This window comes from Cimex lectularius, unplaced genomic scaffold (genome assembly GCF_000648675.2).
Source record: "Cimex lectularius strain Harlan isolate CLEC.00 unplaced genomic scaffold, Clec_2.1 scaffold283, whole genome shotgun sequence".
NCBI classification, from domain to species: domain Eukaryota; kingdom Metazoa; phylum Arthropoda; class Insecta; order Hemiptera; family Cimicidae; genus Cimex; species Cimex lectularius.
This window is the reverse complement of record NW_019394189.1, coordinates 144,619-156,829: the sequence shown is the minus strand read 5'-3', so window position 1 is coordinate 156,829 and position 12,211 is coordinate 144,619. Positions and strand designations below refer to the sequence as shown.

General features: G+C 32.4%; 1 protein-coding gene across 1 annotated transcript; it reads right to left on the bottom strand.

Annotated features, from left to right (window-relative positions):
- Positions 1-1,197: 1,197 nt before the first annotated feature.
- On the bottom strand, positions 1,198-12,193 carry LOC106669099 (heat shock 70 kDa protein 4). Its single transcript, XM_014398371.2, has 16 exons — positions 11,598-12,193; positions 6,393-6,588; positions 6,201-6,323; positions 5,684-5,917; positions 5,353-5,597; positions 5,091-5,167; positions 4,770-5,025; positions 4,552-4,679; positions 4,246-4,484; positions 4,036-4,182; positions 3,818-3,960; positions 3,651-3,747; positions 3,416-3,577; positions 3,190-3,309; positions 2,964-3,125; positions 1,198-1,429 (listed from the first exon to the last, which is right to left on the bottom strand). The coding sequence occupies exons 1-16, from the start codon at positions 11,711-11,713 to the stop codon at positions 1,415-1,417; spliced, it is 2,460 nt and encodes an 819-aa protein (XP_014253857.1). The 5' UTR covers positions 11,714-12,193; the 3' UTR covers positions 1,198-1,414.
- Between the last annotated feature and the right edge of the window lie 18 nt (positions 12,194-12,211).

Here is a 12,211-nt window from a genome sequence, read left to right as displayed (position 1 = left end):
ACCCCTTTTATCTTTATTTTCCAGGCATTTATTAAAACATTTACGTAGTAAAATAAAAACACCTCTGAAAACAAAAAATGTAATTTTAGAGAGAAAAAATATATATCACACTTTTGTGTTTGAATATAAAACAAAAAACAAATCTAAAACATACAAATCGGGTGAATCATCTCCTTTTGCTCTTATTACCCTCTAATCTTCTGCTCATAATTAAGCCTTCAACCACGTCTTGAGGAATTTCATCCCAAATTTCAACTAATGTAACTTTCAGCTTAGCTAAGGTTGTAGGAGGGTTATTTCATTTTACCCAACATCCGAGCTTCTCCCAAAGGTGCTCAATGTGGTTCAAATCAGGGATATGGTCTGGCCATCTTAAAATGCGAATATTGACATCTTGAACTTTAAGCGGACCCAACAATGGTCTATGGCAGGTGTTGGACCTATGGCTGACCTTCTGGGTTGTATTAAACTCATTTCTGCAGTTTCCTTCTTAATGTTTCAGCACAGACACATCTGACATCATTCTAAGTCTATGATATGTTTCATAAGCAGTAGAAGAGCAAATTCTCAATGTGCAATCTGATAAATTAGTCATCGGCTGGTGCGGTTGTCTTACCAGCGGTCAGACTGGACGTCCAATCTTGGTTTCTGAGCAAACCATCTAGTCTCTTAGTAGTTAGTACCACTGAATGCTTGATGTGTCATTTCAGCCAAACCTAAAACCCACGCTGTATCTTGTTCTGCTGCTTCTTCCATCTCAACAACAAGTGCAATGGCATGAGCTACTTGTTCACTGATTATGGGGTTTTTAATAATCATTTTGTTTCTTGCCACTAACACAATATTTAATAAAGGCATTTTTAATTAATTAAATGCTATTGTTGATGATTTACATTGTGGGTTTTTAAATTAAGTATTAAACGGTTTGGCTCACAATCTGTGAAAAAATACTTTCTAAGTATAATTATTAAATCATCTTTAAAGTAGTAAAACAAAAAATAAGGCCAAAACATTTTCAAATTAAAAAAAGAGATCAATGCATTGCTTTTTTTAGTGGAATAATATGACTCTGTGCTTTATGTGCTGTTGTTATAGTTTATACTAGGGTCCTGTTAAATTTAATTATATTTTAACAAAATCCTTTTACTTTCAGGACAAAAAAGAACATTGGGCGAAATAATTATTATTTTATTTTTTAAAAATGTATATTTATATTTCGGAGTTAATCAGAAATGATAAGAGACATTGGATTTTTGTAAAGAAAACACTAATCACTGGAAAATAAAACAAAAGGCTTCCGAACAAGAACAATTCCTTTGGCTTAATGTCCAGTTATTTCTCTTCTCATATTCATCTTTTTCAAAATGTGGTAGTCGCAGGTTTATGAACACGAGGACCATCAGCTTTAGTAAATTCAGCGTCGCCCCCTCTACAATTGAAATTTATTTGTTAAAACATTTAATCTAGAAAGTGTAATTGTCTCATGTTGAAGGAGAAAAAAAAATGTCAACATCTTTTAAATTAGAATTCTGGTCATTACTAACTGGCAATAAATATAGAAACTTCAAAAATTGTTTATACACAATTTCTAAATGCTATAAAAAGCTTAAAACATCTAACCAAACAAGTAATAATTTTTTATGAGCTATAAACTAGTGGTAATTGTTATTAGATATGGTTTCTGACTAGTTTGTTGCAACTTGAGAAATAATTTAACATCAATTGCATGTTGTATTTGTACATCTAAAAAGGAAGGAAAAGGGTTATTGGAATTTACGATGACTATAACGTAAAGTTTTCAGATTTTTATTTTTTACTTTAGAAGCAAAATGCACATCGAAATTTACAACTTAACCCTACTAAAAAAATAATTTTGTAGCTAATAAAATTATAAACTTTGTTGTGCATTAAAATTTAAGTAGTTTTGTTTATTTTTTGGAATTTGCTGTTAAAATACATATGCTTTAGATGGCTTGCTTTAAGAAATCAAAAACAAACAAAAAATACTTAATTTGAAGTTAAGCATTTAAATCTTCATTGGGAAGTAAATAAGTTTAACTTTCAGATTTGTTTTAGTATAGGTAACAAATTATAAAACAGGAGCACCTCTACAACATTTAAACTATGTTTGTCTGGGGAAACCACATCATAAAAATACCATGGTTGACAAGGCAAAAACTTTTTTATAAAACAATTAAGAGATCTGTAAAACTCAAAAGATGTGTTTTAACAGCCTTTCATTCAAAAAAACATGTTAATAAAGTTAGTATCAATCGAATGAGTTGTACAGTTGGAAAAAAAAACAAAAAAAAACCTGCCAATTTTGAACTATTTATTCTATAAACCGGGAAGGAAAAAAAGGCATGTAAACAAAAACGTTCATTTGATTTTCTACTTAACGACTTGCTACCTGCATCTTATCTTTACCAACTTTGTTTCGCTATAAAACCCTGTTTTCAAATTTAAAATTTTTCCTAGTATAAACATTCCATAAATTCGAGGTCCATCGCATCCGTATTACATGTAAGTGCAGGTGCAAAACAAATAAACATTAATATTCCTTACACATAAAGATAAAAATAAAAAATACTTTTTTTGTTTTTAATACAAGTTAAGGAATTTTATCACCGATTAACAACTTTAATAAAAAAGTTGATACATCCAATCTGTAACTTTCCCCAATTTACTTAGAGCTTTCCTTTTTGATACAAAAGATAAAAAATAAACTTCGTAAAGAGTGGAATGTCAACAAAAAATAAATAAATAAATCTTAGCATATGTACAAGTGTTGTACATAACTACAAACAAAACAAGAGAGCGTATCTATTATGGAGCTACTTGAAAAGGGAGTGATATGTGTAAACTGAAGAAAGTCTTAAAAAATTGAGGAAATTTACCAAGTCTTCACTATTCTAAACGTAATAAATAACGTTATAATCATGAGATTAGAATAATTAATCTACATCCATATTGTCTGTCTTTGCTTCATCGTTAGCCGGTTGTTCCTGAGGTGGTGTTTGCTGTTGTTTGCCATTATTCGCTTTATTGTCGCCGGCTGGTTCAGGTGGTGGTTCAACTTTGGGTTTTGGCTTATCCATTACGGCAGAGACAGCTTGTTCTAACGACTATAAACAAAAAATGCAAACATTAAAAACAGGGAATGTTTTGTGGGAAAGCACAGTGTACTACCTTCTTTTTGGACTTGATTTCCGAGGTAGTTACTGACGGATCTTGATGCTTTGGGCAACTGATTAACAACGTCCTCTTTTCATTTAACCAATCGAATGCTTCATTCACAGAAGCTTCAATCTAAAATTACCAAACGACAATGCAATTATTATCAAAAACAACTTATACAAGATGAACAAACTTAGAAAAGATAAATTGTTTTTTACATTAATTGTGAACAAGATACCTTTGTGACTGCCTCAGGGTCAAGGTGGTTGTACTTTTCATCACCATTCTTAAAAAGTCCTATAACTTTTTGTGAGATCATAATGCAATGTGAAAGTTCTTCTAAAGCCGAATCTCTACATTCAAATTCTAGTTTTCTGTTCTTTACAACCTCACCAACAGTCTACAAAGAGAAATAAAATTATTTAATTGTGTTAAATACGTTTTTTCTTTTAATATTTTAAAAATGTTGTCACCTTTAACCCACTGAGCTTTTCAGCATAGATCTGCCTGTTGCAATCTTCTCCCTCCTCATACAGCCATGTTTCCATAGCGTCTAGTTCAGAAATATAGCTGGAACGAAAATTGTGCAATTAATAAGCTTTTCTAAAGAGATTTATCTAAAATATATTCAGATAATTACGATTCTTTATCTTCGGGTAACATAAAGAGCCCAAGATCACTCTCATCGCCTAATCTTCCTCTTAAATCATAAACATATTCTTCTAGTGCATTTCTAGCATCTGCTCTTTCCTTTTCTTGTTTATCCTGGGCTACCATTTTGCACTGAAATTGTAAGAAAAAATTGAAGAAACCTTTTTAACATAAAAAAGAATCAGCAAAGAAATGGCAAAAACGTACTTCTTTTTCATAATAATCATTAATCAGTTCAGTAGAAAGTCCATGCATTAAAGATTCAATAGTAAGATCAAGGGCTTTTGTAACTTGTTTCTTTTTTTTCGAGTCTTTCTTGTCTCCCTTTTCATTTTTATCTGTGTTATCTTTATTCTAGAAAAAAAAAGCTGATTAATTTTAAAAAAAACTTTCTTTTGTAATCTCCAAATAACTTACTTGAGGTGGATCAACTTCGCCATTTTCTTGACCCTGTTCCATTGGTTCCGGCAGAGGGTTTGCACCATTTTCAGAAGGAGAAGCCTCCATGTTTTCAGACTCTTCTTCGACATCTTTTTTCTCAACAAGTGTAGCACTGACAACACTCACAATGCCATGGATATTGACTCTCACTTTAACTTTAATCTTACTAGACTCGCCTTCAGAAGTCGCTTTGACATCCTTAATAATATAACGTCCTGGATAGAAAAATAATTTGTACTTAATTTTCGTTTCATTTAATTACTATTAAGAAAAAATATTTACCTATGTATTTATCAGGGTACGGAACATCATTGTTATAAAATGCTCTTAATTCAAAGTTCTCTTTTCGATAGAAGACCAACATTTTGCTGAATGGAACTGGATGGAATTGTGGGAAGACTTCCATTTCACTAATAAAAGAAAAATGTAAATTAGCAAAAAAAGAAATGACAACACCTATTATTATTAATCATTAATATATATGTTTATAAAATACTAACCCATCTTCCTTTGCACTTGGATCCCAGACAAGCTTGATGGGATAGTTCTGAATATCAGTGATACTAAATTCTCGAACCCTGACAGCTGGCGAGAGCAAGGCACACTGCAGAGCACATCCTCTAGCAACAGCTTCATCCTGGTTCAAAGTAGTGCTAGCAACTTTGCCAAAAACAACCTCAATCAAATTCTTGATAGCAGGAATCCTCGTAGATCCCCCGACAATCTCAACAGCGTAGATGTCTTCTTTTCGGAGCTCTGACAAAAAAATTGTTTGTGTTAATGATAAATTTACTTGTACACAGCAACTAATGCTAACTTACTTGAATCTTCCAAACATTTCCTTAGTGTCTGTTCCACTCGGTGGAAGAGGTGGGAACACAGTCCTTCCATATCAGCCCTAGAAGAAATTTGTTATTATGCATCAAAAAATAATATTAAGGTGACTGAAGGAGCACAGGAATGTCCAAAAGTTCAAATAGAAAACCCTAGTTGTACCAGGAGAGAGAGAGAGAGAGAAGGTAAAATCACAGATGGCAAGTTTAAAAGAGCAAAAATTATCCAATGAACGAAAGTTTACCACACCTTTTCATTTCACCACGAACATCTTTATCATCCATGAAGCATTCTATCTGCAAAGGCAACATTGTAGAATTGGCTGACATTTGTTTCTTTAGTTTTTCAACATCAGTCAAAAGCCTAAGATAAGCGCGATGGTTGTTCCTTGGATAGATGTGATATCGTGTCTCAAACTCCTTTGAAAACTGATCAGCGAGAATTTTGTCGAAGTCCCTTCCTCCGAGATTCGGGTCGCAAGCAGTTGCTAGCATCTGTGACAATATTTGTAATAATTGTATAACAATAATTGTAATAATATAACAATAATTGTAAAGGACTTTGATTTTAACTCGCTTACATTAAGTTTCCCTTTGTTGAAAGCACAAGCGAAGACTTGAAGAGAGGAATGGCCACAGTCGACAAAAAAGACGTTACGCGGCTTTTCTTCTGGCGATGGCAAGTCCTGTTTGTATATCCCATAAGAAAGGGCAGTGGCTGTAGTCTCATTCATTAGCCTCAAAACATTCAATCCAGATATTTGTGCAGCATCTAATAATGCCTTTCTTTCAGCATTCGTATAGAATGATGGGACCTATAATCAATAAATAATAAATAATTCAAATTATTATCATGATGTTACAGTAACTTTGTAAAATGATTGAAAGGTCATTCAATTGCTAAGAAAGGAAATGAGAACCAATTGTCAAGAGAAGGTTGGGTGATTAATTTAATTCAAATCACTCCCTCTTTAATTTGAGCTCAATAATAGCTGTCCTTGAAAAAGCACACAGCAAATTTGTAGTATGTACAAATATTCATGTATCTAACGGCTTTATTAATGTTTATTAATTATAAATATATCTATTAACACTCACTGAAATAACACAGTCGTTAACTTTGGTCTTCAAAGCATGTTCTGATGTCTCCTTTAGTTTGGTGAATAACATGGCAGTTAATTGTTCAGGTTTAAAGATGTGTTCCTCATCCATATAATTGACCTGTAAAATAAAACCGAATTAAAAATGTCGTGTATGAAAAAAATATAATTACAACACAAATAATCCAACCTTGTAGCCCACACCCCCTTGGTGGTTCACAACGTTGAAAGGAACGGAACGCAGTTCCTTCTGAACATGGGGGTCCTCCCATGTTCTCCCGAGCACCCGTTTGAAACCATGGATCGTGTTCTTCATGTTCGTCACCGTCTGATTCTTCGCAGCAACTCCTAAGACACGATTCCGCCCACTGAATGCCACACATGATCTAAAAACATAGATGAAAAATTAATATAAAATTGATTAAAAGGTCATTTAAAACCTAACTTAATAAAATGAAAAGAAACAGGCTATCACCAAGACCCCCCCAGTATTACAAAACTGTTATGATCACAAAACAACGCTATCTTTTATTAAATGTTTGTTCAGCAATAAATAAATAAAAATTTAACTTGCTCTGCTATTTCACTTATAATCTCACACAAATTATTTTACCCTTTATTAAAAGCTTATTTCGACCTTTGAAAAAATAAGTTTTTCAATATATTATACATTATGGGGGGGGGAAAGCTAAGCATTTCACTGTTGAAATAATTGAACAGTCAGACCATATATTGAAACTATAAACACAAGACCTGTTTATCTTGCAATGTTTGAATTTTGTCTGCAATAAGAAATGAACAAAATATTTAACTTATTTCATCTTGAATAGTGATTTTGAAAAAAAAATTATTATTATTATAATAAAATAAAATAACTTAAAAAAATGTAAAAACACTACATTCAAATTTGGTTGTATGAGTCATGGACCAGTTTTACAGTTCAAGGCTGATCAACCAATGTCAGCCTATCTGCTATAGAGGATGTCCTTTTTTGTCTTCACCATCAGTATTTTTACATATCACCTATGCACACGAATAAATGCATATGTACATATGCAAAAAAAAAATCCTCCAATTACAAACTTTAGCCTGTAAAAATGCTTCAGGAAAAAATAAACAAACCGCTTATTTAACACTACAACAGTTTTATCATCCCCCCCAAACAATATACTAAATTTATTTTGAAAAATTTAAATCTAACTCAAGGCCAACGAAAATAATTAGAATGATAATCTAAAATTAGAATGATCAATAATTATTCTCATAGCATTCAGCAGTATTCCAAAGTATAAATATGAAACTATCACAAGTTAGAATAGTAATATAGAATCAAATAACTTTCTGGTCTGGAATAACCCTTGAAAATTAATACTACTTTTAAATTAAAATGTTATTAATAAAATAAAACTCAAGCAGTCGAGTCTTTAATTAATATCAAATTTCTATCAGAAAAAGAAATGTTTATCAACTACACACAAAGGAAAATAAGAAATGGAAGAGAAGAAAAGCAATGAGACACGATAAGATCTAAGAAACAAATATAGTTGAATCAAATAATAATAGAAATAGCCTTGACATTAATAGAAAATTATAAAAATTTTGGAAATGGAAGAACTCTGCCAGCCTCTACAGTATATGAATTAAATGAAATGAAACTTTATAAAAGAAAACACAACAAAGACACCCTATGCAATAATAATAATAAAGAAAAAAACGAGTAATATCTGTACGTTTTAGAGTGCAGTGATTCTGACCTACTGCATCAGTTTGTTACAAAGCTTCAACTTATAAGACGTTTATTTAATAAACTGTGTACTGAACAGTGCTTTTATTAGTCACCTTAAATAATAACTAATTCAGGAAGAAAACATGAAACAGGAGATGAAAAACAACATTCTCAACAAGCAATAAGCCGGCCTTTACAATCGAAAAAGTTTACACAAATGATTATTCGGAGATCGTGAGATGTGGTCTGGTCTGGTGTGACGTAGGTTTTAGAAAAATATTTTCTTTATCATGCCAACGTTTTGATCTTTATTGAGATCATCTTCAGGGCCTGGGATTTACAAATATTGTTTAAATTTAACAAATATATGTAGGATGTGGGGAAAAAAGTGAATTTATACAATGCAAAAAAATATTTTTATATTCAATCAAAGTATTTCTATTCAGTCAGTGTTTGTTTTCTGCATTTTTTTTTTGCATTGTATAAATTTACTTTTTTCTCACATCCTACATGTATTTGTTAAATCTAAACAATGTTGACCGCATCTCACGATCTCTGAATAATCATCAACTAACGGTCACTAATCACCACATGTTTACACAAATATGTGTTTTAAAAATTTAAGATATCTTTTTCAGGAAGTGTTATTGTTGAGGGCAGAAAAAGTACAAATCATCAAAAGATCAGACCAACATGAGTATCCTTGAGGGCAGTTTGACCATGTGCTCTGGTTCTGTTTTGAACATGCATAATCTGTGAGAACGAGTAATCTGATTGTAGATAAATGATAAGAATAAATCGAGGAAAAGAGAAATTTTACACATCTAACAGAATTCCTTAGATGTATCCTTTAAACGTGCAATATCCCCTGCAAGGGAGATTGTGCAAAAACAGATTTCTAATAATTAATAAATTTTACATCTAAATCCCATTAAATTACAATAGTTTGACAACTGATGCAAATAATGTGGACACCTTATCGAGCAAGGAATGAAAATATCAACCATAACACATATTAAATAGTATCAAATAATGGTCGATATACAATTGAAAATTATAATAAAATTATAATTAACTAATTAATCTAAAAGTGAATTAATTTAAACTATATTTAACTTTTCCTAAGTCTGATAAATTATTTTTGCCACACAGCATTCAAAATTATATTTTGACTTTTTGGCCCAGGAAAAAGGCATTTTCTTCATAGAAACAAATAACCTAAATGTCCTTGAGTGTTGTGACCGTGTGTCTCTTTTGAATACTCTCAATGACTTGCGACTTAATGATTTTCAATGAGACGAATTGAGGAAGATAAAAATAATACATCCAATTTGATCCTTACAAATTTTTTTTTGGTCTGCCTATCTAGCTGGGTTGGTCAGTCACGCAAGTTTGGTGTTTTGCCTTCTTCAGTAAGTATGTGCAATTAAATTCAGTCAAATCTTTTTTATACTATCATGGGAGTGGAGTGTGTGTGAGTGTCGGCATTTTCTTTGTTTGTTGGTGCCTTCAGGGATTAACTACGGTTTTCTTGATTATTCCAATACATCATTGTGATCATTAGTCCTTTTCCTTTTTTTAATTGTAAAGTGTTTTGAACAATGTAAAACTTGGTAATTTGTGTTTCTATATTAATAAGTTTTTTTTTTGCCCTTTGTGTATGTCATGTAGCAGTTTCATCCTTGTCTAAATTGTTGAGGTTGTGGTGGTTTTCCATAAGGTGATTCTTGTAGCTTGATTTTGTACTGAAAAGATTTTATATTACTGATTACAGATTTACATAAGCCCAAATCTGCACCCATGTGCAGAGCTGAGCCTTCACTTCTCGCAGACTACCAGCAGACCTTGAGAATCACCCACTCCGCAATCTGGGGTCAGAACTCTGCCTTATCTATCTAACCACCAAGGTTTTTAATTGGTTAGATAGTGACTTTCTTCTATGAATCCTTTGAGGGCTACCTTACACTCTCTGCCGATCCAGCCAACCGACACTGCCACTTTCTTTTAATCATGTTTTTATTGCATTTTTAGCGTCAGGGGATCCCTGTGGTTAATTCCGGAGACTTTCCTGAATTAGCCACTTTGCCAACCTTTTCATTACCTTCCAAACCTATACGCCAGAGTAACCAGACAACAACACCTTGTATTGTCCTGTTTGTCCGATGTATTTGTTTCTATATTCAAGGTTTTGTCTAAATTTTGTCTTAGTAACTTTCCAATTGTACCCGTGGCCTTCAATGCTGCTTTAGTTCCTAATTTGTTGAATAGATTTGTTTTTTAAGTTTCTGTCCCCATATTTGTAAATGCGGTTTACATCTGTCTGTTTTTGTAGTGTGTTTTTGTTTTTGCAAGAGTGTGTTTTCTTTATATCTGTCATATATTTTGCCATTTTGTATCGGCAAACCAAAAAGATGATCGGTAAGGATCAACTAATAAGTTCATAACAACGCAGACCAAAGGAAGAAATCTCACAATTAATCAAGGTTGGATCAATACCTTTGGGAAATGCATTTAAACATAAAATTGTATTTATTATTTAGAAACAAAATTCAAATTTAATATAATAGCACTGACCAATTTGTACCATGGAAATAATTTTCCTACATAAAATATTTTAAGTGTTTGTGCTTTTTTATTCTATCCTGCGTAAATATTTTTTTTTAATAAATGATTATAAAAATTAACTTTATTATAAATTAATCTGTATACAATAAAAAATAAAAAGGTTAAAATCTGACTCTTACTTGGGAATATTCTAGAATCCCCCCTCCATAACCTCATGATCAATTAAACTTTAAAAAATTGGCCAAAATCATAAATTAGTTAAGATAAATGTTACATTAGTACTATATATTATTTAGATTTACACATATAAATATTATATATGTATTAATATATGACTGAAAGAAAAGGAAGCACATAAAAGGAGATTTCATTGTTGTCTGTAAAAAAGTGTAATGTCAAAAATGTGCTTTGTTTTAGTGCTTTTTCTATTTTCTTTTGAAAGTGATATTTAAAAAAAAAATATTTTTCTTGTTTTTTGTTGGTTATATTTAATACGATAACTATTAAAAATTAGAAAACTGTTCTCAGTTACAAAGAATAATGATGTATGGTGTATTTTTGTGTATGGTTATGCTATTAAATGTGAAGTATGTTATTTTGGATTGTTAAAAGACCGAATGCAGATTTTGAGTGGAAGAAGTTTGTGCAATATTTTATAGAGTAACACCAAGAACGTTAGACCTAAGTGTCCTTGACAGAGGTTTGGCCATGTGGCCTAGCACTTCTTTTGAATACAATTAATGACTTGCGATTAAAATTATTACTGATAATGCGAATCGAGAGAATTTGAAATTCACAAGATTGTTTAATAGAAATTTAACATTTTATTTTTTAAAGGTGGTGAAAAGGACGGACAGTCGGGTCTTTGATATGATGTAGTTTTAAGATGATTGATTAGATTGCGATTGTCTCCTAGATGTAAAAGAATAAAAACTGAATAAAAACTTTTGAAGGAAAACAGATGCAAAGTGTAAAGGAGGGAGAGTTAATTTGATAACTGTGCCCCATGACTTTATGAGGCAATAGGGAGAAGGAGAAAAAAAACTTTCCCTTTCCTGTTGTTTCTAGTGCTTAATCTTATGAAATGTATTTTTGAGTACTTACGGCGTCTCTCTGAGGCTGTAGTCGTTTGTGATCGTTTCAATGCCGCCAGCACGGGCGACAGCGACATAGCAGTACTCATTACCGAAATCTATACCGATCACGGACATAGCGGCCATAAATTGTTTCCAAGCCCGTGAAAAATTACAATTGTCTGTCTTTGTGTTTTGTGCTGGGAACGTAGAGCTGGAAAAACTGTAGATATCTAGCGCTGGCAACTTTTCAGTTCGTCGAAAAGGCACCGACTAGAGTCTTGGTACGGGACTCGGTTTGATGACCGGCGAGGAAAGTTCTAGAACATGTGAGCGCCGTGCGGATTGAATTGAAACGTCCCCCGGAGTGGGGATTTCTGGAATTCGGACAGAGAAGGGAGAAGGGGGCGGCTGTATCAATAGTTCACTGCCGACTTGAACAACGTTCTTCAAGGGCTGGACTATTCTAGAACTTCCAGGCTTTTTTCCAGTTCCAGGACGCCGGAAAAAGCGTTCGGTAATGGAGTTGGCTCACACTTTCGATTAACACGGCGGAATTCTCTGGAAAAATTTCTTTTCCCTCCGATATAAAGCCGGCTATTTTCTATAACAAAAAACTGACCTGAAAAATACGTTATTTTTTTT